The 25855-nt window shown below is 33.4% G+C and overlaps 3 protein-coding genes and 3 non-coding genes across 8 annotated transcripts; 5 read left to right on the forward strand and 1 right to left on the reverse strand.

Moving 5' to 3' along the window:
• The first annotated feature begins 804 nt into the window (after positions 1 to 804).
• Positions 805 to 7011, forward strand: LOC115960139 (myosin ID heavy chain). Its single transcript, XM_031078878.1, has 4 exons — positions 805 to 1215; positions 5180 to 5495; positions 6538 to 6596; positions 6738 to 7011. The coding sequence occupies exons 1-4, from the start codon at positions 966 to 968 to the stop codon at positions 6767 to 6769; spliced, it is 657 nt and encodes a 218-aa protein (XP_030934738.1). The 5' UTR covers positions 805 to 965; the 3' UTR covers positions 6770 to 7011.
• Positions 7012 to 7691: 680 nt separating this feature from the next.
• LOC115960140 (probable inactive receptor kinase At4g23740) lies at positions 7692 to 11484 on the reverse strand. Its single transcript, XM_031078879.1, has 3 exons — positions 11014 to 11484; positions 9199 to 10502; positions 7692 to 8665 (listed from the first exon to the last, which is right to left on the reverse strand). The coding sequence occupies exons 2-3, from the start codon at positions 10418 to 10420 to the stop codon at positions 7983 to 7985; spliced, it is 1905 nt and encodes a 634-aa protein (XP_030934739.1). The 5' UTR covers positions 10421 to 10502; positions 11014 to 11484; the 3' UTR covers positions 7692 to 7982.
• A 6976-nt stretch (positions 11485 to 18460) lies between these two features.
• TRNAM-CAU lies at positions 18461 to 18532 on the forward strand. The gene has a single exon. It is a non-coding gene; the product is annotated as a tRNA-Met (tRNA).
• Positions 18533 to 19018: 486 nt separating this feature from the next.
• Positions 19019 to 19090, forward strand: TRNAM-CAU. The gene has a single exon. It is a non-coding gene; the product is annotated as a tRNA-Met (tRNA).
• Positions 19091 to 20542: 1452 nt separating this feature from the next.
• TRNAM-CAU lies at positions 20543 to 20614 on the forward strand. Its single transcript has one exon. It is a non-coding gene; the product is annotated as a tRNA-Met (tRNA).
• A 239-nt stretch (positions 20615 to 20853) lies between these two features.
• LOC115960539 lies at positions 20854 to 25680 on the forward strand. 3 transcript variants are annotated; one of them, XM_031079471.1, is made up of 4 exons: positions 20854 to 20989; positions 22087 to 22125; positions 22480 to 24114; positions 25068 to 25680. In XM_031079471.1, coding segments are annotated over exons 2-4 (2043 nt in total). In that variant the 5' UTR covers positions 20854 to 20989; positions 22087 to 22124; the 3' UTR covers positions 25475 to 25680. The 3 variants fall into 3 exon arrangements, with proteins under 3 accessions (XP_030935331.1, XP_030935333.1, XP_030935332.1); XM_031079473.1 differs by lacking the exon at positions 20854 to 20989 and adding an exon at positions 21070 to 21282; XM_031079472.1 differs by lacking the exon at positions 20854 to 20989 and adding an exon at positions 21397 to 21975.
• Positions 25681 to 25855: the final 175 nt, after the last annotated feature.

Raw genomic sequence — 25855 nt, forward strand, 5'->3', positions numbered from 1 at the left:
AGGTTGTTAATAAAAGCTTATTTATTTTAGCAACTTATATGAATTCATTGTGCCTTTATGCACTTGATATGATTGAATGGGAAGTTCAAAATTATTTGTTTGTTTCTATGTTTATGCTTTATGCTTGAAGAATTAATTACCCTTTAACATTGTTTTGTGAGTTTTGTGTGTGTTTAGAATTTGAATCTTGAATTTCTTTACTTAAACTTTTAATAAGTGAAAAGTACTATAGCTTCCATTATGATACAAGACTCTCTTAGCCATTATTCTGTATTTATGACATTGTTTTTCTTACGTAATAAGTCGTGAAAATATTTTGGCCTAAAAATATTAACATAAATTATTTTTAAAGACATCTACAATTTTATTTAACAAAAGGTATTATTTACTATTGGGTGTTGTTAACGGGTGCTGTATAGTTAATATGATAAAGTTTAAAATAAATTATTCAAATTCTTTTAGGGATGTGAAAAAAACTGAATATGTATTAAATGTATGTCAGTTTAGATGGAGAAAGTTAAATCATTTTATGATAAATTAAGTTGAAAAGTAAAATTTTGCCAATTTTTTATACAGTGAGATTTATGATAGATCATAAATAAACCATAGCTGGTTTATTAACAAGTGTTGGCATGTACTTGTTAACAAAGTCTTTTACTATTTACCGATTTTATATATTAATTGTATTTATTTATGTTTTTATAATTATTAAAATTAATTATGCCTTCTTTTTTTAATGAACAATAATTATGCCATTAATTATAAATAAATAATAATTATTATTATGCCATTTGATTGAGAATATCGATTCGACACCCACCTTCCCCACATGGTGCGCGCACCAAACAGCACAGAAACAGCTTAGCCCCCTCAAAATTCTCTCCGCTACAAAACCAAACTCGCTCAACTCACTCAAACCGAGTCAGACTCTGACTCAATTCCCAAACCCGGAAAAAAGCAAAACAATGAATCGCATCAGATCGAATAGGCGGGTCCAAATCGACGAATCCCAAGAACCCAAATACGACGTCGCTGAGGACGGCGCAGAGGGAAATGGATTGCGACTCAGACTCTCAGATATCAACGTCACCGAAGATCAAGAACCTTTCATGGGCGTCAAGGTTCGCAGAAGAGCCTCGCTTCACAGAGACTATAAGGGTGACTACATTGACGTGGCCTCACATCCCTACTTGATGAAAATTTTGCAGAAACAAGGTCAGCTTTGTTCGTTTCTCTTTTGTTCGACTCGTTTCGTTTTTTGATGGGTTTTGGTTTTTTTACTAAATTCTTGTTGTGGGCATGAAATTGAGGGGGAAATTTGACATGGGTCAATCTTGGTTTGCTTAGTTTCATTCTGGTTAAATCAAAGTCTGGAACTTTTATTTTGACTGAAAAAATTGAAATAAACAATTTTAATTTTAAATAAATTGGGAAATATGCATTGGTAATGTGGGTATCTGATGTTATGTTGATATATTTTATGTGGGATGAGTTCATTGTGTCATTGTGTGTCTGATTCTGATACCATTTTGATGGCAAGTAAAGGAGACTACTTTCTGTTATAGTGCTTCCTAGTTGTTCTAGAGTTACATGACATGTTATTCGCCATTAATATTGGTAATAGTTGTGCATTGTATACTTCATTTTGTGCCATCAATACGTGTGCTTTACTATTATGTCTAATGTAGAGTGCTCGAAAGTTTGTGCTTTTCGTGTATTGGGTTTAACCAAATAATCCAAGTTGAGTGTCTGATAGAGTTGGTTAACGTGTAAGTTGATTATGGGAGTTTAGGGAAATTAATCAAAAAAAAATTATTATTGTGATTCTTTAAATAGTTGTGTGAGCTAAAGGCATGTAACTTAGCTACTTGTCTCTGTGGACTTTGATATCAAATATAGCATGCATTTTGTCTAATGGTAAGACTCCATCAAGATTCTTATAGGTGAGAAAGCTTGGAAGGCCTTAGTGAGACTCTTAAGTTTTGGTTTGCATGCATTTTCCCTGTTTTCTTTTTTCATTCTTGTAATTTTCTGGTTTGCTCTGTGTTTTTCTTGCATAGAGTAGCCTTTCGTGTATATATCATTCTTACTTATCAAAAAAAAAAAAAGAGACTCTTAAGTTTTGAGTCACAGCAAGACTCTAATTAGATCTTGTTCAACTTCTGATCAATCATAATGCCTATTCTAGGAAACTTTAACAAATCCAACGTCAAACAACACAATAACATTACTCCAAAAATATTTTACATGGAAAACTAGAGTTTTCTTTGTTAAATATTTAAAATTTAGGGATAAAAAAATCCTTATGCAAAAAAATCAAAATTAAATAAAATTTTCAATGAAATAGAGCAATAATGATCATACATATAAACATTCCCTCATTTATTGCATGGTTGAATCAACTTGGAGAATTTAGTAATCTTTCTGCAATATAAAGTGTAAAGAATCTAAAAACTCTAAACAGTCCACAGTAGAGAGAGAATCAACTTGATGTTATCCATTCGTAAAGGATCTTTAGCAATAAGAACTTCAACTTAGCCAAGTCTTGTTCTTCACCATCAAAGCAGAAGGCATTATTCTTTCTCCAAAGACACTAGATTATGCATAAAGGAACCGCCTTCTAAATCCTCCCTTTAACATGTTTATCAAATGATCCCTCCCAACAAGCGAACAGCTTTATGACAGAAAATGGCATAGCCTAGGCAACCCCAAACATGGAAAGAATCAATGACCACAATTCACGAGCCACTTCAATGGAGAAACAGGTGAGGCACATTCGCACCATGTCTTTTACATAAAACACCAGCTCATAATGATGATATCTCTTTCTCTCAAGTTCTGTGGTCAAGTTCTTGCCTAATGTCACACACCACAAGAAGAAAGACACCCTTGGTGGTACAAAAACTTTCCAAATGCTCTTTCATTTTGATGGACTTCAGATATTTCATCTGCCTCCCCATGCTGAATCTTTGCAGCATGTAAGTGTAGCAGTTGTGTCAAGTGTCGTAGAATCCAGCTCCTAATCATTCACCACTTGAATGAAGGGAAGGTTCCAAGAACAACAACCATTTCTGTATTCTAATTAATATGCTACTTGAGCATCCCTGTTGCAAGCTAGTTGAAGAGGTTGGGGCTCCTCTAACGAGTAGTCTCACCGGTCCACAAATCAAGTCAAATGCAAGTTTTAAGTGCATCCCTACCATCTTATGTGACAAAATGAGAGAATCTGTCCCAGCCTTGACAAATATTCTTCCACAAGCACACCCCATACAGTCCCCTAACCTCAGCAGGACACCAACTTCGTCAAGTGGTGCCATACTTTCACATCTATCATCTTACTCCACAACGCATTATGTTCCCCCTCGTACTGCCACAACCACTTTCCCAACAGAAATTTATTAAAAAGCAACAGATTCTTTATACCTAACCCACAATTGCTAATCGGGGTGTAGAAACCTTTATAATTGACTAAATGAAATTTGAACTCATCACCTATACCCCCCCCCCCCCCCCCCCCCCCCAAAGAGAATTCCTTTGGAGTTTTCCAATCTTTTAGCCACACCTGCTGGCATAGGGAACACAGACAGTAAGTAAGTTGGAAGGCTAGATAACATACTCTTGATTAGAGTGAGCCTGCCCCCTTTAGAAAGGTATATTTTTTTCCTACCAGGCAGTATCTTTTGCATCTTTTCCAGAAGAGAATCCCAAATGTGCTTTGCCTTGAATGGAGCTCCCAAAGGCAGACCCAATGGGAAGAGAAGAAACACAACAACCAACGTAACTGTCCAGCTCCTCAACATTCAAAATTGAACCCATTGAACAATTCCTATTTGCTCAGATTGATCCTCCACCTTGAAACAAAAAAAGATACATCTTAAAAAACGAAGTTGAAATACATTGTCTTTACAAAAGATGAGAGTATCATCAACAAAGAGGAGATGGGAAATCACCATTGTATCGCCCTTTTCATTATTGATGGAAAAGCCATTCAAATACCCACCTGAAACTGCTCTAACCCCTTACATTGTATCCTTCAAATTCTTTTCTCCTAATAACATTAGATTAACATATTCATTCTCTAATTTCCTTGATTTTCTTGATTATTGCAATTTTACTTGATTTCAATGCACCTTTAGTACACAGCATGTGTTCTTGGAGAAGCTTTTGTTCTTCTTTTAGTCAATTTAATTTGTACTTGTAAAAAAATTTTCCGGAAGAACTCCCAGACCAGCTGCCACCTACGCTTGACACCCAACATGCTATAGACTTTGTCCCAGGAGTAGCTTTCCCAAACTTTCCTCACTATAGGATGAGACATTAACATGTTGAGATAAAGAGGCAACTAGAAAAATTGCTTCATAAAGGGTTTGTTTGTCAAAGTTTAAGCCTTTGTGCAGTACCTGCACTTTTAACCCCTAAGAAGGATGTATTTTTGGCAAATGTGTGTGGATAGTCATGCAATAACAAGATCACTGTGAAATATCACTTTCCTATTCCAAGGTTAGACGATATGCTAGATATGATAGCAGGAGTCACGATCTTTGCAAAGAAAAACTTGAAGAATGGCTATCAACATATTAGGATGTGCCAGGAGATGAGTGGGGGACTGCCTTTAAACAAAGGATGGCTTGTCTGAGAGTCCCTTTCTATTAAAAAGGGACTCTAGGAATGGTTTGAGGTTGTGCAATTTGAATAAGAATTTTGATTAGAGATGTTTCTTTAAGCTTGGTGGTGCTTCCAAGCACCCTTAGGTGGTGAAGTCTAGAATCATTCTTCTTCTTTCTTATTTCCCCTTTATTTCCTATTTTGCAAATCTGTCTTGCTGTCTTTCATCACTTACCTAACCTGTGTTGATTGTAGACAGACCTAAACCCCAATTTGAAGGTTTTCCTAGTTGATATATCAAGTCTAGAAATAATCATTACATGTACATTTTCTGGAATTTTCTGGAGTTTCCTTAATTTTGGGTCTCCTGAATGATCAATTTTGTGTGTAAGCATGTAGGTTCAATGCTCTTTTTAGCAACATATATTATAGAATATTAAGTAGAAGTATTTTGCAGTCTCTCATCAGCCCCCCAACCTTGAAAGGCAGGAAAAAAACATCCATGCACAATAGAGAGTTTTGTCTATTTAATAGTTGTATGTCTAAATGCTACTCCATTTGTTTATCTCCTCAGGTGACAAGCAAGTTGTATTTGCCGATAAAGTCTTGAAGTTCACTGGTTCAGGGAAGATGAAACGGCGTATCTTATTAATTACCGACTTCGCCATTTACATTCTTGACCCTGAGACTGATGCACTTAAACGGAGGATTTCCCTGGCAGCTGTGGAGAAGATGTGTTTGAGTGAACTAAGTGACAATTTCTTTGCAATAATCATTCCTACAGAGTATGATATACTCATGGCCAGTACCCGGAAGACTGAAATTGTCACTGTGTTAGTTGAAGCTACTAAGAGTGCGTCGGGTGAAGTTGAGGTGGCTTTTTCAAATAGGTAAAAGAAAGCTAATACTCTTTCTGTTTCTTATATCAGGGTTTTTTTGTGTTTGTTTTCATGTGAGATCATCATTGTTTATATGAATGGAATGTTCTACTGTCTTTAGAAGTTTGCATCAAGCATTCAAGGTTTAGTTTTTCCATGTATGTGTGCTTTCACCAGGAGAGTTTAAGAAGCTTGGGAAATCGATGAAACCTTTTCAGTTCACTTTGTGGCCATGAGGTTTTCTTCCAGCTAATTCATCTGAACACACCATTCTACTTTTCTGTAGGACCACTCATCGTGCGTAGGTGGGGTTCACCCAGATTATTTGATGATCTGCTTAAGTTTTGCTGTAGTCATTGTTTGGATTTACAGAAGCTGAAGTTCTGTCACTGATTAAGTTTTGCATTAATATGTTCACATACTGAATGTGATAGTATGTGATAGTATAATAAGGAAAACATAATCTTCTTTTAGACTTTAGTTTTATTTCCATACTTTTGCCTCAATTTGGATATTGATATACCCATGGTCTAACAACTTGGGAGAGAATCAATAAATTCCTCTATAGGATCCGTTAATCTTCAGAAATGGTGCATATAAATATCTTTTACTGCACTCTTGTTAGAAGCTGTAGGCAATAGGAAGATCCGTTTTTGCTTTATGAAGTGAGAAAATAGGTAGGATACTTCAGATATGGCTTCTGTATAATTATGTATGTGGAGAGATATTGTTAGGTGAGAGTTGATGGAGTGGTCTTCTTTTATTTTACAAAAAGATAATGGTGCTGGTGTAGTGATCTTAGTTTATTGGTTTTAGAATATATTGGAATTTTGATATACCTGCAATTTATTGCTCACATTCATTACTTATCCAAAAAAAAAAAAAACTTATTGCTCACATTCATCATTATTTGAAATAGTGCTTTCTTATGAGTTTCTATATATTCTCTTTTGGCAAATTTTTTTTTCCCTCAACGAGTTTTTGCAGTAGGGTTATAATTGAAATTTGCTCTTAAAATTGCTCTTACTAACTTGTTGCTCCATAACTCTTGTAGTTTTGAGTATCAGGCAAGCGCTGAATTGACAAAGGAAGTACAATTCGAGGAAGTTGAAGGTCTGTGGGCTGTGGAACTATTTGTTAAGAAATAATTTTGGATCATTTGGATTTATTACTCTAGCTATACCGCATTTACAACTTTGGTTTGGTTATACTGGTTTCAAGTGTCTCTAAAGCCATTTTGTATGTCTATTTCAGGAGGTGTTAAAACAAGAATCTTGAGAAAATGAGTTGCACTTCATTCCTTTGCCATCGCGTGTTGTGGACTCTGCAAGGGATTGGAAATATAGTAAAGACGAGTGATTCTTTAAACATGGCATCCAAAGGTTGCGCTCAGCATCAAGCTTCATTGAGAAATACATAGTTTTTTTTTTTTTTTTTTGGTTTGCTTTTGAGTTCAAATATCCTGTGTGTAATCTTGTATAAAAGAAGATATTGTAATTTTTTCAATTTCAAACCAGTTTCATCTGGATGTATGAGATCATTGAATGTGGTTATATAGATTTATTCAAATTGATCTAAAAATCGTTTGACTGACATTTCTTGTGATGTATGTCTCATGGTTTTCCTTTTCTTGTGATAATCCATATAATCCTCCTGGCAGAAGTATGATTACGAAGGAAGCAAATACAAGCAATTTGTTTTAAACAAACAGCTGCCTCTGATACCTTAGTTTTATGACCATAAAATACGGAAAAATCTCCAAGCAGTTTGGAAATTGAAAGAAAGATGATAATTGACCTCCGAATCCTGAGTCAGTGCATGCGGTTATACTCTGTGAGCCACGTCATAGTTGTATGATACTATATGTCTATCTAAACTCTGGAAGAACTTTCTTACACGACTCTTTCTCTGTCCAGTGGATGACCTTCTTGTTGCTTATTTCTTAAAAAATGGGGTCTGTTTGGAATAATTTTCAATGGTGGGTGGGGAATGGGGATTGGTTTGCTATATAATTATATATACTTAAATCCAATTAAGTAGGTAGGTTTTGACTTATGACTTATGAGCCAATAGACGCTCGAAATTATGTGGATCTAGAAAGCATATATCCTGCACTGATTTGCTCTAGTGTACAAGCACAGATAAACTGTTTTTTATTAGCAATGGCCATTAAATTCCACATGCATAACTTCTAAGCACTTAAATAAATAATACAATAACAAATTGGTTTATATTAGCAATGACAACTAAACTCCACATGCCTAACTACTCAAGTCCTAACCAAAGAATAGGACAGCCAAGAAAGCAAGTCAACTTTAAAGCTTTAGCTGGACAAGGTAGCTAAAATTAATCTTGGCATCAAGTTTGTCACATAATTTAAGATACACAAACAACCCCAGATCAAAAGCGTTCCCCCAACTCAATTTCAATTAATTATGAATTTGAAATGGAAAATAGAAAAGTATATATCATAGCAACAACCAATTACTAAAAAGAATTTCAAAGTGTCGTGGAGGAAGATGCTAATGCAGTGGCTGCTCCTATATCAGCTGCAATAGGTGTGGGGTTTGTAATCTCTGGCCGAAGCTCAGCTGATGGTCGACTTCCTGTATTCACTCGACGAACTTCTTCTACCAGTTTCACAACATCCGGCATTTTTGGTCTGTCCTCTGGCATTCTTGCAACACAAGTCATCCCAATTTGTAACATCTCTACCATTTCTTCCTCTATATTAGGATACCTCAAAAGTTCTATATCAAACACTTCTGCTGTCCACTCCTCCCTAACCACAGAATTCACCCACCTGACCAAGTGAACAATTTCATGACCACCTGTGGTTTGTATAGGGGACTTTCCAGTGAGGAGCTCAAGCAACAAGACCCCAAAGCTGTATACATCAGATGCTTGGGTTGCCTTCCGGGTGTCTGTGACTTCTGGGGCTCGGTATCCTGCAGCCCTCATTGGTGCTGGCATTGGATTCATCAATGCTACTAGACCCACATCAGATACACAACCATATCTTTCGGAGTTGAGGAAAATGTTAGAGGCTTTTAGATTTCCATGGACAAGTTTGTTCCCACCACTTTGTGTGTGGACATAAGCTATGCCTCTTGCTGCACCAATTGCAATTCTTAGCCGAGTCTCCCAGTCTAATGGAATCCGGCCCTCCTCTCCTCTTTTACCTGAAAAATTTTAGATGCATTAACATCTTTATAACAAGTATAACCTGAGAATTTAAAACAGTATATATTTTAACCCAAGAAAAAATTGCAAGGACAATAAAAGAATAAAACTACAAAGGTGGAGTGTAAAAGAATTGAGAGAACAGCTTCATATAATTCTACCTTATGTTTCCTTTTCAATGTTCATACATGCTGGCATTCAGAATTAGAACAGCCGAATTTTCATACGAAATCCTACTTTAATCAAGAAACCTCCACTAAAAGCCGTCAGACAGGACCTTGTGATTGTAATCACAATGATTATTTATGTTTAAGCTTACATGCAAAAAAATCTAGTAATTAACAAATTCCACCTATAACCTAAGGTTCTGTTTTTATCTCGACCCAAATTTATGATCAGGCTTTAGTGCAACAAGCAGGAAGCAATTCACAGGGAAGTAACACTACAAATGATGATTCACAATTTCCATTACCTCACATTATATACATTTTCTACTTTGGCAAGGTAGGGGAAAAGGAAAGGTGTAACATACCATGTAACATTGCAGACACGCTCCCTTGGTCATAGTAATCATACACCACAAGCTTCTCTTCCTTGGAATAGTAATATGCCCTTAATGCAGCCACATTTTCGTGCCTAATACTTCCAATCACCTCCATCTGCTGCTCAAACTCGCGTTTCCCCACACTCACTTCTTTAAGCCTCTTCACCACCACAGTACCTGCATCCTCCAGAGCTGCCTTATATGTTGTCCCAAATGTTCCCTTGCCAAGCACCTCAGCAGATGCTCTCAGCAAGTCCTCCAAATCAAATGCAAGATTAGTTCCCTCAAAAAAGACTAGCTTCTCACTTTTATCTGGTTTCTCAGAAGCACCTTTCTTTAAAGAGGCTTCTTTCTTTTTCTCCTTCCCTTGAACCCCATCTTTTCTTCCATTTGCACAACAAAGCATCATAAAAACAGCAGCAATCACAAACAGCAGAACACAACCAACGATGACTATACCCAATATCGCAGGTTCACTAAGTTTTATGCCTTTCTTTGATGGTTGAGCACTAGGTGGTTGAACTGGAAAAGCAGGAGAAGGAGCATTTTCCACTGTAAGATTGTTACCTGAAAACATAGAACTTGGAAATCTCTGAAGGGATTTTGGCACGCTTCCAGTAAGACTATTGTTGGCCAAATTTAGCAGTTGCAAACTAGGAATATTGAGATCAGGAATTTCACCCGAAAGAGAGTTGTTAGAAAGATTCAAATATGTGAGGTGAGTCAAATTTGAAATTGATGAAGGGATAGTCCCATTAAAGCCATTGTCTGATAAATCAATGATCGAAAGATTCTGCCAAACTGAGAAATCCGAAGGCAATGGCCCAGAGAACTTGTTATATTGAAGGTGAAGGGAGTTCAAGTTTACAAGCTTGGAGAAATCAGAGGGGAAAGGACCTGATATGGCATTCAATCTGAGGCTTAGAAACTGAATTGCTGATAAACGACTGAGTGTGTTGGATGGAATTGGACCCTGTAAACCAGCTCCTGGCAATCGGACGGCTATGACTCTGGACTGATTACTGTTACAGGTCACTCCTGTCCAGGTTTTGCATACAGAAGTTTTCTCCTTCCAATTGAGAGAGTGGGAGTGTGAGATATTGTGAAAGAAATCAAGCAATGCTTGTTTATCTTCAACTGGGTCAGCAGCAATTTGAGAGAAAATTGACACAAAAAAGAAAATGAACAAGAAGGCCTTTTTGCTGTTCATTTTCTCAATCAGAGTTGCAGAACCAAGTGGTCAAGCAAATTTGCAGTTCAAATGAAACTGTGTAGTCAAAACTTGCTCACATCTACATGGAATTTAGCAGAAGATGAATTAGAGTCTGAAAGCCAAACATAAAGAATATGCTAATAAAATAATCATTAACTGTAGGTACATTTATTGGAAATTTTGTTATGAAAGATTGACTTCTATAAATATTCTGCCCATGCTCTACTTTGTCAAGATAAGCAGTTTTATCTAGAAAATTTGTATTTTGTTTGTCTTCTATTGACTTTGGCTCTCTGCTCCTTCACAAACCCCCAAAGGTCTCTTACATAAGAGCAGACAGAATTCAAAAGCTTCAAAATTTAGACATTTCAATATTTAGAATTTAGAACCCAAGAATAGCTACTCTATTGAGCCTAACAGAACTCTTTGTTTCATTTTAATAGATAATAGGCACAAAAAGTTCCTTTCTTTTTGGTTTGCGTTCATTTTTTTCATGATCATCAAAAGATTCCAAATAAAGAATTCAAAAAGAAACACCAGAAAATATACAGTTGAAAGAAAGACACAAACAAACACACACAAAAACTTACTTCATGGCTCCAGATCAGACCAAACTTGTTCCCTTTCTTGCAAGTATTGAATAGCCAGTTAAAGCTTTGTACATATTCTTGAACTTCCAGAAACAGTTACCAGAGTAAAAAAAAAAAAAAAGCGTACTGGGGAACACTGCAATGATAATGGTACGTAATGATGGAGGATGAGCTGGTGTATGCTTGTTAAATAAGCAGTGTCACATGCAAAGAAAATAAGAAAACCATTTAGATAATCATTGAGAGAAGCCAAGCAAGCTGTGTGCCAAAGAAGTTCTCTGTTTCTATGATACTATTTTCTTTGTAGCGCACGAACAGGAGGGTGCATGTGGGTGAAGAGAGAGAGAGAGAGAGTTCATGAAAATAAAGAAAGTTTAAGAAGATAGGTAGCAATTAAACATAGTTATTGAGCTCGAGAATTTAAGCAGTGATTGTTCTTATTCAGTTATTCTTCTTCTTAGAAAGAAATTTTGTTTGTTTGTTAATGTTTTTTTTTTTTTTTTATTGGGTACTTTCTATATATATATAGAGAGTTGTATGTGACTGGTAGTTGTGATCGTAGCAAAGAAAATGAAATTATAGTATATATAAATTTAGTAAAAAAAAAAAAGTTATACTAATTGTGGGCGGTGAGGCGGGTAAGTGGGTAACTTAAATGAATTGAATAATCCATCAAAAATAATAAATAAATGAATTGAATGAGATATATATTACTATTATATATAGTTAGGTATTAATGATAAGTCCACTTACCATAAAGGCACGTGCATTAGAGTAAAATTACTTTAAGAAATTATACACTCTCTTTTTCTTTTTTCAAAATTAAGAGGAAAGGATATGAATGATTTTCATTTATTTCAATTCTTAAATATAAGCAAACTAATTCGAAGCAAGTGCCTAAATCATCTTAATACTTGCATTAAACTTAAATAAGAAGTACAAGGAAAGCGCTTACAATATAAATTATTCTCAAATTCTAAGAATTAAAAGATCTCTTAAGAAACTAATTACAAATAATCTCAATATATTAAGGAGATAACACCTTTTTATTTTTATTTTTTTGAAACATATAAAGTTCGAAATTTGAAAAAACTTGCCACAGGTAAGTTCGGTAACCTACCAAATTGAATTGTACACTTTTTTCTTTCTCATTGGGTAGCCGGGAAAGAGAGAATGAATAATAAAAAAATTAATTAAAAAAAAGGAGAATTGTACGATTCTGTTTACTATAGGATTGGAGCGTTTAGTCACAGTCTAATAAAATGAATAGTTGACTTCTAGGTTCTAGGTCATCTATGTTGTGTTTATCCCCAAAAAAAAAAAAAAGTCATCTCTCTTGTGTGAGACTAATTAATTTGACTGTTATAAATTTTTTCATAATTTTGCCATAATTTTACAACATAGTAATTTGTAAGTGACGAAATTATGAATTCATATGAATTTACTATTTTATTTTCATAATTTTCACGCTAAAAAAAAAAAGTTTACAACAATATATTCTAAATATATATAGTTATTTTCCTAAAAAAATATATATATATATATATATATTTATAGTTATTAATTTTCAAGCTTCATCCAATCAATGGAGATGGTCGTGACAGTGACACAGCTGAACCTACTTCCACGTGCGAAGTTACTGCACGCTATGCTACTCCCTGTCTATTAAACCAGCAAGCAATGTTGTTCATCAAGAAAATTAATTAATTAATTACTATAATATTATTTTGATTTTTAAATTTTATTAAAATAAAAATTCATCCCAAACACTTTTTCAATAATTTAGTGATACAAAAAAAAATTTTAATACAATTTTAGGACAAAAAAATAAATTTTTTTTAATAGTTTAAAGTGAAAAAAAAAAAATTAATTAATGATCAAAATAATTAGATAAAAAAGCAATATTAAAATATTGCTCAGTTCTGTCAGTATTTCAAGTGTGCAAGCCAAGCTTGGGTGTGCGTGTGTCTGCTTGTGCCTAACCGGGACCGTTACTATATCTGCATAATTATTTAATTTTTTCTATTTCCTTTTACTTTCTATATGCATAATTAAGCTTCCAACTTCAACCCTATTTTTTTTATCACTACCATGGCAATATTTAAGCTTAGACCCTATTTTATCACGACCCATTATATTATATATGCTAATCTAGTTAACTTGTGAGTTTCGACTGAGATCTGAAATTGAAGTGGATGATATATATATATAAAGAGAGGTGCTACGTCTACAACATTTTCACAATAAATCATAGGTGGTTAGTTGTTATTGGTTCAAATTTGAACCTAACACTAAAATTACTTTTTTGCCCCAACAATAACAACCAGTAACAACCCATAACTGCGGATTTGTTATAAAAATGTTGTGGACATATCATTTCTCATATATATGTATGTGTTCCAGTGATAGATTGATAGTGTTAATTATTGCACTGTATGTACTTGAAGTTTGGTATTTTTTGAGATAGGTTATATTGATTCAATGTAGAATGGTTATAGCAATTCTCTAGCTCTTTGTTTAATTAATAAAGCCTTTTATATTGTTTAAGAAAATGAAATATAAAAGTTCTCTTTCAATTCATGCGCATTTATTAGCCTTTCAAGTTTTGAATTCAAAATATTGAATACTACTCTCTTACTTGTGCAATGTATGGGCTAATTGAAAAACTATATATATATATATATATATGTAACCAAAACTTAGTAATGGAGAACACATTATTGATATATAGTTGACTTGTATAATTAAAAAAAAAAAACATAAAAAACAATAAATCCGATGGAACTACTAAATACTTTTCTCAATAAGAATTGTTAACTTATGTCATCCAACTAACAGGATTGCACAAATTTATTATCCCACCTGCATGCATATTAAGGTACGCAAACACAATAAACAAAAGCAAAAACATACAAACACAAAAATCTTCCATTTAGTTGTTTAATTTCTCTAAATAAATGTCAAGTTAATGTTAAGAGTCTCATATTCAATTAGTAAACACTATGACACCTATTACAAACTTAAACACGCTACCAACTCTACCAATTTCCAAATTGGTTTTAAAGGCACCACATGGTACATGTAACCCTGCAAAGTTCACAAATGAGAGCTAGAATGATGTAATTCAATAATAAATGTACATTTTTATGTTAATTTTTTAATTTAAGAACAGCAACAAAACTTGAGGAGAATCTCCCCAAAATAACCACCGGTCATTATCGAAACCAAAACAATTTTAAACAAAACTATCAATCAAATGAATAGCTACGTAAATTTTATCATTTAAATTAAAAAGAGTAGCTACTTGGAAAAGGCAGTAACTAACATTGTTAACTAATACTTGCATTGCATATGAGAAAACTCTAATTAACTATATAGTTATCAATTAAATTAGACTCTTTTCCGAGGATTTTAAATTTAAAAATTCTTTTTTTAATAATTGCTACAATAATAAGTGGTGGAGGGAAGATTCGATTTGTAATAGTTTTACTATTAAAAAAGAAAAAAAGAAAAAGAAAAAAGACCATATAAGGTTTATGTGTGAAAGTGAGAGTCTTTGATGCTATATGGCACATTCATACAGTGCACTCAAGAAGTGGTAGAGAAAATCTGTGAATAAAAAATAGAAATGCTCTCAAGCAGTTCTGTGCAATTGGATATAAAATTTATGGGGGCAACTCTTCTCCTTAATAAAAGAAAAATGAAAAATAAGAGTAGTCAATCAAAGATTCAATGAAAGAAGAGAGAATCTAGGAAGAAAAAGTACTATATTGTTCCTTTTTATCACAGTATGATACAAAAAGAAAATATGGTAAATTATGGAGAGGTATTGGGATCCAGACTATCCAGTTCATTTGTTCTTCAAATAGTTAGTCGCATGAGACATGGCACTTTATGCAGCATGTGATAAAATGGTCAAAAACTGACTTTCTAGACACTGTAATTATCACCCAAAATCATGTTATTTGTTTTCGTAAAAGCCAAACTAGAGGGTCCCAAAGTAATAAAGATTAGGTGTTTAGGTGTTTCTCTCTCTCTCTCTATTTACAAAATAGAGAATAGTATATATGGTACTTTAGAACTTTGCAATTATAAAGCGTGGACAATGAATAGAAAAACTTCCTTATCAAAGAATAGTAAAACATTTATTTTTTCAAAAATTCTATATATTAAATTCCCCCCCCGCCCCCGAAAGCTATAAAATATTTTTTTTTTTGGGCGTGGTTAAAAGCCTTTTCCAATTTCACCAACTATTTTTTACGTATCTCCTATTGTTTTTTCCCCAAAATTTCTTTAAAACTCTCCTTAAGTCAATATTTGGTCGAGGTGTAAACACGAAGAATGAGAAACTTTCGGTGGAAAGTAAGTGGAATATTGAAAATTTTCATTGTTTAATTAACAATAAAAAAAGAAAAAAAAAGTGTGGACTCAAGTGTTTTTCACTCAAATCCATCGATTGTTTTCTCTTCAAATCATGAAGAAAACTTAGATGAAAATAGGGAGGTCAGTCAAAATGACTTAACTGCCATTCCATTCAACTTTTTTTTCTTACCCGTCAATTATCATTTTTTTTTTCATTCCAAACCATTTTTAGTAAATTTACACAAATTACTTTTTTTTTTTCTTTCATTATTCTTCTCAACCAAACAAATGTAATTTATATTTATCTTACATTATTCTACTTTTTCATCCTTCCAACTAAATTTACATGGTGAAAAATTAAAATATTTTCCATCATCCCACTTTTCTATCATTTCAACCAAATTAAAACATGATTAGCACTTTGTAATTTGCACAACTAAACAAGCAATGTGTAATAACTGCTTACAGTTTCTCCATCAATCAGGTTACTATTTACCGTTTCTCCATCAATCAGATGGACTGAATATGGTTTGCTAATACCTAGTATTAAAAAAAATTATATTTCACTTGAATGAGGTTTAATCCTTTAATAAAGATTAACCCAAAATTGATTAAAAAAAAAAAAAAAAACACGTTTAAATCAAGTTTATTGTAGAAGTAAATCCATTGAACAAATTACAATCTCAACATATTGAATTAATGAATGAAAAAACGAATATAACTAAGTACAAGTTTATAAATTGTAACTTTTAAAACCACATGTTAATATATTCATTCAAATGAAATCAATTGCGGGAAAGATTTAATTAATTATTTTTATTTTCATTTTTTAGGAAATGGACAATAGAATAAGGGCGATGATATTTAACATAACTTGCGAACATGACATGAATATATGGATTTGCGACAAAACGGGTCAAGATATTTTGACATAATTAATAAATAAATTAATTCGTGTTAACTTGCTAAACTCGCCATCAACCTGAAATAACCCTACAAAGGTGAGTTTTGGGTTCAAGGCACTTACGTTTTGAAATAAGCCAAAGCCATAAAACAAAAGAAAAGACCTAAAGATTGTAGAGGTACGTGTGCATTATATTAATGGTCTATGAACCAAATGGTACATCCTATTTCTTTCCAAAGGACATGCAAAAGAAAAGAGAAAACTTAGGGACAGTTTTTTACAGGAATTTAATTAGTCTATGAGTTGTGATGAAATTCACATTGTATTCTACCAAACAAAACTGTAAGATAGCAATATATTGTTTCGACAGAGATATGTGCCATTAGCTGGTTGAGGAGCAAGTTTTATCAAAACCTTTATCAACTGCTCTGTTTCAAAACAAATACATTCTTCTTTGTCTTATATATGTTATTTATATATTTCACTAAATTGTCAGTGAGATTGTTTATGCCTCCATGAGATGATTATAGCAATCTTGTTGTCGCATTCTTTTTCATTCCTCTACATCATAATGCTTAAAAATACGACCTCAATGATCATCATATTCATGTCATGACAGAGTTTTAAAAACGAAATTGCCTTACAAAATTAAAAGAACATGGCATGAATCTTGAACATAGTACTTCATGGACCACAAGCATGAATGAGTCCAAAATTTAGTCTTATACTAAACCATTATTATATATATAATAAGGCAAATTACAACTTACCCACACGTGGTTTTATCGAAATTTAAATTATCTACCTATGGTTTCACTGGTTTGGAATTTGACACTTTACTCATCTGAAAATTGACCAAAATTTAACCAGTGACACTTTACTCATCTAAAAATTGACCAAAATTTAAGTTGCTTACCTGTGATTTGAAATCCCATGATGCAAGTGTTCCATCGGATTTTTTTTTTTTTTTTTTTATTATCTTATTTGATATTGTATTTTTATATTTTTTGTATTTTTTGAGGAGAGAGACATAAAAGTGGAGAAAAATTACATATTTAGCCTGTTTTTAACAGAGGTGAGTTACAAAAATCTAATTGAGCTAACCTCAAGTCGGTAAAATGTCAAATTTCAAACCATAGATAGGCAACTTAAATTTCAACCAAACCACATGTAGGTAAGTTGTAATTTGTCCCATATGATAATATCACTTTCTATATGTCCTACTATATTTCCATTACCAATGATCCAATGCGATACATTTATTTTGATCATCCATATTTTTCAATATACATTTACATGTCATTATCTTTAATAATTCAAATTATTATAAGATTCCCAGCTAACCAAATTAGGCCAACATGCTTGGACATATACGAGATGTTAATATGTCTAATATTATATGCTTTTACAAAAATGAATCATGTACGTTACCTAACACAACCATGTCCAGAAGTTCATAATTTAATCAAACAATTGAGGAAAAAAGTTGAGAAAGTGCTACGTTTTCCAGGTCAGGTCCAAATTCCGAATTATAAAATTTGTGAAAATGCAAAAAAAAAAATTAAAAAAAAAAAAAATCTTTTTCTTAAAGTTAAATTTATCCACATTGCACTCAACAAAGCTTTGTTTGAAAATAGAAAAAGAAGTTGACATGAAAACCCAATTCGAACGGAATTGAAAATCAGAGACATTGAGGAAGCGTGGGGTTTGCTTATTCTAATTGTAATCACAAATTTTCTCTATTGATTAGAGTTAAGAATTTTGAACGGTTCAAATGGAACACGGCTGAGAAATTCTTAACTCTAATCAATAGAGAAAATTCAAAGAAGTCATGTTCATTGACTAAAGAATAATGTTGGTCACCCACCTAAAAAAGTGATAATAACAAGAAGCTAATGAAGAAAACAAAACTCAGCTTCCAGTCCCAGTGCCCATCACAAAAATTGACATGCACAAAAAGGAGAGTACCAACTTTTAAAGGTATCTTAATAATTGTTTTTCTTTTTTTTGGACCCAAAAAAAGTCCATGTCTTTCTTTTGACCCGCAAAAAAAAGAAAAAGAAAAAGGTTTTGTATTGTTAAGCCTGAAATTCCTTAACAGGCCAAAGGCCCAACTAAACCGGGCATTTAAAAATAAAAAAATAGCGTATAAATATGATTGAAAAAAGTACATATCAACCCATCAGAGTGGCGCAGCGGAAGCGTGGTGGGCCCATAACCCACAGGTCCCAGGATCGAAGCCTGGCTCTGATATAAAAGAGTAGGCTTCCATTGCAAATTCTATTATTATCATTATTTTTCAATTTTAAACATCTTTTTATTTATTTTATAAATGAAGTCAAATGAATATGTGTCTTTGTTTTTCCCATTTCCACTACAAAATCTTTTAGTTTTTTTTATTTTTTTATAAGGAAAATTATATGAATATATAGCATGTTAGACAAAGGATTTTTATTCCTAGTGGTTATCACTCATCCAATCACAAAAATTGACATGCACAAAAAGGAGAGTACCAACTTAAAGGCATATTAATAATTTTTTTTCTTTTGTTTGGGCACAAAAAAAGAAAAGAAAAGAAGGTCCATGTCTTTCTTTTGACGCGCAAAACAAAACAAAAATAGGTTTTGTATTGTTAACCTGAAAATCATTAACAGGCCAGAGGCCCAATTGAACCGGGCATTTTTCTTTTTTTGTAAAATAGTGTATAAAACTAATTGAAAAAAAAGTACATATTAACCAATCAGAGTGGCGCAGCGGAAGCGTGGTGGGCCCATAACCCACAGGTTCCAGGATCGAAACCTGGCTCTGATATAAAAAAGTAGGCTTCCTTTGCAAATTCTTTTTTTTTTTTTTTTTTTTTTTTTTCATTTTCACTGCAAAACTTATATATATATATATATATATATATATATAAGAAAAGAAAAGAAAAGTGGAATGAATATATGTCTTTTGTTGATTTTTTTTCGATTTTCACAACAAATTCTTTTAACTTTTCTAATTTTATTTTATAAGGAAAGTTATATGAATATATAGCAAGTGAGAGAAATTATTTTTATTCCACTTTTATTTTTTTGGATCTTTTTTTCCATTTTAAACTTTTATATATGGTAAATGGGACGGGGATTTGTATTCCACATAAACAACCCACTCAAATAATGATAACAAAGAACACAAATTCTTTGTATCACATTTAGTGTTCCATTTTATGTTCTACCAATCATGGTATACCGAGCTTAGTAGAAAATAAGCTTGTAATCGAGTAACTTAGTATGTTCGGATTGGCTAAATGGGATGTGGTTAGTATGTTAATTTGTCCACCTTGGAGTCAATATCTAGCATGCCCCTTGCCCTTGGGTTAAAGTGCACCCCCACCCTCAATGGATGGGTAGCCCACTTTTGGGAAAAAAAAAAAAAAAAAAAAATCATGGTATGCCATTTGTTTAAATTTTTTCTATGTTAAACTTTTATTATTTTGTAAGGAAAGTCAAGTGAATACATGGCATACCATGATTGGTAGAACATAAAGTGCAATACAAAAAGTGGTATAGATGATTTGTATTTGATGACAAGAAGCTAATGGAGAAAACTCTTCACTCATTCCTAGTGGTTTATTCCAACACAAATGCTCGGTTTGTTTTAAAGTAAATATCTTCAAACATAAAATATTTTACATATAAAATATTTTCAGGTGTTTGATATGACATGTAAAGTTTTTTAAGCAAATCACCAAAACTAGTGGCTTATTGTCGAAGTGGTCTCCAGTGATTGGATTGTAGACACTGGTCATCGAAATGGCAACTTCGACCGTTGGACATTGGCGAAATAATGTTTCCGGTTATTGGACTGTTGGCATCAACTGCTTAGCCCATCAAATCAGTGAACTAGCCACTAGATGGAGGAGAGGGAATCTACTATGTGTTTTTATAAAATATTTTACCAAAATTTTAAAGGTAAAATATTTTATAACCTTTTTGTAAAATGATTTTACCCTCAATGGAATATATTTTACTTCAAAATTGACATGCGCAAAAAGGAGAGTACCAACTTAGGGCCATAGGCATATGAATCATTGTTTTTAATTTATTGAGTCCATAAAAGCAAAAAGGTCTATATCTTCCTTGTGGCCCGCAAAACAAAAGGCAAAAGATTATGTTTTCTATTGTCAAGCCTAAAATTTCGTAACAGACCAATGCCCAACTAAATCATGCATTTTTCATTAAACCTATGGTATATATATTTTATAATTGAGAGATATATCAACAAATCAGAGTGGCGCAGCGGAAGCGTGGTGGGCCCATAACCCACAGGTCCCAGGATCGAAACCTGGCTCTGATACAAAAGAGTAGCTTCCATCGCCCAATTCTTTTTTCTTAAATTTCCAAACTCACATAAAACGACGTCGTAACTCACCCTCATCACTCTCTCAAAAATCCTTATCCACGTGTTCACTCCTAATTGGCTTGATTCACACACCGTCCGGGCGATATATCGCCAGAAACAAAAAGATAATATAAAAAAAGAAATTCAAAAATTCGAAGAAAACGAGAAAAGAGAGGATTTATTAAAAGACAAAAAACCCCCAAAAAAATAAAAAGAAAAATCCGCCCTAACACCCCTTAAAAATATCGCGATAAAATCAAAAAAAAGAACCAGAATCTTCAGCAAACTTCCGATTATCTCTCCGTCGAGAAGACCAATCTCTTTCTCTCAGTAAGCTCCTTAAATTTCTCGTTATTTCTCTTTCACTTTTATTTTTTTTATTTTTCTTATTTTAAATTTCTCTTCCAAAACCGTTTTTGCTCTTTTTTAATTTTTAGTAACTGTTTTTTTATATTTTGTGCTATTATAATTTGAAAACATTTTCAGCTATTATATGGCTCAGATTTACTGCAAATCTGAACTATTACTTGTTTGGTTTGTGAGAAAATGGAGGAAAATAAAGGAAAGTTAGAAACTTTTTTTTTGGTAAAATGCAAACTGGGTCTGCAAATTCCAGGGAAAATGTAAGTTGTTTTACATAACCTAATCGAAGATCCATTATGGGAAATAGAATTTGGAGCTTGGTTGATTTCTATAAGCAGATTTGGAAGGAAACCCAAATTTTTTTTTTTTTTTTTTTTGTCTGTGTCTGTTTTTCTGTTTATGTATGTTTTTCATAGTGTGTTGGATTTATTTGAAAAGAGAGAGGTTAAAATTTTATCGAAATTTGTGAAGCTGGGATGAGAATTTAGGAGGCAATAAGATTATTTCAGAACTGGGTTTCATTGGAATTCATGAATTCATGTGCCAACCATGCTCACAATTCTGGGTTAAAAAAAAAAAATGAGAAGAAAAAACACAAAAATTTGAACTATATGACTATAACAGTGTGGAAGTTGGCCAAGACATTGACAATATATTTGTGCTTGATTGTGTTGATTCTGTTTCAATCAGTTTATAGGGGACATAATTTGAGCTATATAACTATAACATTTATCGTTTATCTATGTCATTGAAGTAATGATCACACATTTCATTGAGATTACTTATCTTATATCTACATTTTAAGAATTTCAATGATATTGGTAGTGAATTTGATCTTATTCAAAATGTGCCGTCATCCGTGTTACTCTGATGATTGCTTGTGTATTCTTGAGTGTGCAACAAGTACTTTTTTTTGGGTTGCTACATCAGGAGGGCTTGTGTATTTTCCTTAGGTTCGTCCTTTTCTTGGGCTCTTGGCAATGTTTGAAAACTTAACTAATTCATGTTTTATATGCATGATTATCCAGCTACTTATATTCAGTTTTGGCTTGCTTCCTGTGTAGGTTGACCTACAGGAGAATTATACGGCTTCTACACCCTCAGTAAGTCCTCGTTTTTTATGCCATTATGATTGTTGTTAAGAATATAGTGCGTGTAGAATTGCAGTCCTGTGTAATAAATGCTTTAAACAACTGGAAAGTTTATGATTTAGTGTGATTATATCTTGATAACACTGTCAATTGCTTGATAACTGTGTCTTTACATAATTGTATACTGTTTATTTTTCCCAAATTAATATTTCAAATATGTATATATTGCTTCTTAAGTTGAAGACAGCTTTTTTTTGAAGTTAATTGTGTCAACTCTCTATGGTTAGTTTGTTTTGGTGGGAGATATCAAGAAAGCAGAAACTACTAACATTTATATGAACTAATTATACATTTTTCTTCTGGCAGTGGTTCGAGAAAAAGATATTTGCTGGGAATATGCTGAGAAATTGGAAGGAAATAAGGTGAGATGCAAATTTTGCCAGAGAGTTTTGAATGGTGGAATCAGTAGATTGAAGCATCATCTATCTCGACTTCCAAGTAAAGGTGTAAATCCATGTACCAAAGTGAGAGATGATGTTACTGACAGGGTGAGAGCTATAATAGCACAAAAGGAGGAGATTAAAGAAAGTTCTTGTGTTACAAAGCCAAAGCTAGTAGAAGCCAAACCTCCTGGCAATATATCCATGGTTAAAGCTTCTATGCCTTTGGAGTCAGTCGTATCTCCAATTCAGAAAGTCTTCCCTACTGTATCATCAATGGCTCCTCCATCCTTGAACAACCAAGAAAATGCAGAGAAAAATATTGCTCTTTTCTTTTTTGAGAATAAGCTGGACTTCAGTGTTGCTCGATCTTCATCCTATCAGCTTATGATTGATGCAGTAGCAAAGTGTGGTCCTGGATTTACAGGTCCATCAGCAGAGATACTGAAGACTATATGGTTGGAAAGGATAAAGTCAGAGGTGAGCCTACAATTGAAAGATGTAGAAAAAGAATGGACAACCACAGGTTGTACCATTATTGCAGACACGTGGACTGACAATAAATCAAGAGCTCTGATTAACTTTTTAGTTTCGTCTCCTTCCAGGACCTTTTTCCACAAATCTGTAGATGCATCTTCATATTTCAAGAACACAAAATGCCTTGCTGATTTATTTGATTCTGTTATTCAAGATTTTGGCCCAGAAAATGTTGTGCAAATTATCATGGATAGTAGTTTCAATTATACTGGTATTGCAAACCATATCATGCAGAACTACAGAACCATTTTTGTGTCTCCCTGTGCCTCTCAATGTTTGAATCTTATCTTGGAGGAAATTTCAAAGGTAGATTGGGTAAACAGATGTATCTTACAAGCACAAACCATAACAAAGTTTATATATAATAGTGCTTTGATGCTTGATTTGATGAAACAGTATACTGGGGCACAGGAACTTATTAAGACTGGTATCACAAAGTCCATATCCAACTTCCTCTCACTGCAGTCTTTGTTGAAGCAAAGGTCTAGACTGAAGGTTATGTTCAATAGCCCTGAGTATTCTACGAACTCCTCATACACAAATAAACCGCAGAGCATAAATTGTATTGCCATTGTTGAGGATAATGATTTCTGGAGGGCAGTTGAAGAAAGTGTGGCCATCTCCGAGCCTTTTCTGAAAGTGTTGAGGGAAGTATCTGCAGGGAAACCAGCTGTGGGTTCTATTTATGAGCTAATGACCAGGGCCAAGGAATCGATAAGGACATACTATATAATGGATGAGAATAAGTGCAAGATATTCTTAGATATAGTAGATAGAAAGTGGCGGGAACAACTCCATTCACCCTTACATGCAGCAGCAGCATTTTTGAACCCTAGTATCCAGTATAATCCAGAAATGAAATTTATTCCAGCTATGAAAGAAGATCTTTACAAAGTTCTGGAGATTCTACTTCCTATGCCTGATATGAGACGTGACATCACGAATCAAATATGTACCTTTACTAAGGTGAGAGGGATGTTTGCTTGTAACTTAGCAAAGGAAGCTAGAGACACCGTTCCACCTGGTAAGTACATGATTTTGTATTCTATAAGATGTCTATAAGCATCAAAGAGTGAGTTGTATGCTATACATTTTTTCAGCATCTTAGTGGAATAGACAGATGTGAGGAGCAGATTGCATCCTATACACCAACTGCAATCCCATTATAGTGCATCATTATGACTATCATGGTTGGAATGATCGCTTAGCTGTAGAAATATCCTATTTTAGGTGAATCCTGCTTAAACAATAGTATTTTGAAGTCCCAGGTTGGAAGCTTGTAGAATTAATTGTTTAGTTCAGACACAAATTTGAACTGGATTGAGAAGTAAGATTTATGGAGTTCAGGAGTTCCAATAAAATTTAGGGTTTGGCTTTACCATAAAAATAATAGATGTCAGATTTAATAATACTTTTTTCTGCATAAATTTAATATATATATATATATATATATATATATCTCTGAATAGTTAAAATGTAGGTAAATCTAAGTGTAATTTGATAATGTGATAAATTCTTGAACAAAGAGACCAAAAGGTTAGTCAATCTTATAATAAAAGAAACATTTGATCAATCTTCTCATTTGAAATAGTCGGATGTATATGTATTCTGATGTCATATACATTTCTTATACCATCAAGCATTTTCATATGAGTTCTTAGTTATGCCAGTCAGACAGATGTAAATATTCAGACCCAAAGATGCTGCTGCGCCTTCTACTTTTTTTAATACCATCAACTAGGTTTGACAGAAAATTGTTTGGATTTTCTCATATTTAGTTTTTTTGCCACCTTCATAGATTGATGGCTTGTATATCATTATAGTAATGTCTCTGTGTGTGTCTACACTTCTTAGTTGTTGAATTAGCAAACTTGCAGCTAAACACGCATCGGGCCTTGTAATATGCAGCCTTCCAGCTTTTTGGGTCCCTTCTAAGTTTTTATGTTGTCCTGAAACTTGCTGCTAATTTCATTGTAGGGCTTTGGTGGGAACAATATGGCGATTCTGCACCTGTTTTGCAACGAGTTGCCATTAGAATACTAAGTCAAGTTTGTAGCAGTTTCACTTTTGAGAGGCATTGGAACACATTTCAGCAAATCCACTCTGAGAAGCGGAATAAGATCGATAAAGAAACACTGAATGACCTTGTATATATAAATTACAATCTGAAGTTGGCAAGACAGATGAGAACAAAGTCTTTAGAAGCTGATCCTATTCAATTTGATGACATTGATATGACCTCAGAGTGGGTAGAGGAGAGTGACAACCCAAGCCCAACTCAGTGGCTTGACAGGTTTGGTAGTGCTTTGGAGGGAAGTGACTTGAATACTAGACAGTTTAATGCTGCCATATTTGGTGCAAGTGACCACATATTTAATTTGTAATTGTGTAGCCCTCTTAACCTTTAGTGTATCTCTAGTTCTGAAGTGCCTTGTAAGTTGTATCTGTTCCTTTTACAATTGGTGCCTTTTCTCTATCTAGTTGGTTAGTGATAAATTAGTATTTGCTCAATGACCATATTGCTTTTCATCCCTGTAGATATTTATCAATTTCTTTTTGGGCATGTAAGAGGAAGCTAATATTCACTTTTCCTTTGTGTGTGCACATTTGTTTGTTTGTTTTTTTTTAAATGTTAATCCCTTTCCTTAAATTATAGCATATTGAAAGCAAGAATAAATGACCTCACTTTGGAAGTGGAAAGAATTGTTATAAAACTTTCTTGTAGTCTTCCTTGTAAATAGAGTCAATGTCATGTTGAAGCTCGT

This window comes from Quercus lobata, chromosome 9 (genome assembly GCF_001633185.2).
Source record: "Quercus lobata isolate SW786 chromosome 9, ValleyOak3.0 Primary Assembly, whole genome shotgun sequence".
Taxonomy (NCBI): domain Eukaryota; kingdom Viridiplantae; phylum Streptophyta; class Magnoliopsida; order Fagales; family Fagaceae; genus Quercus; species Quercus lobata.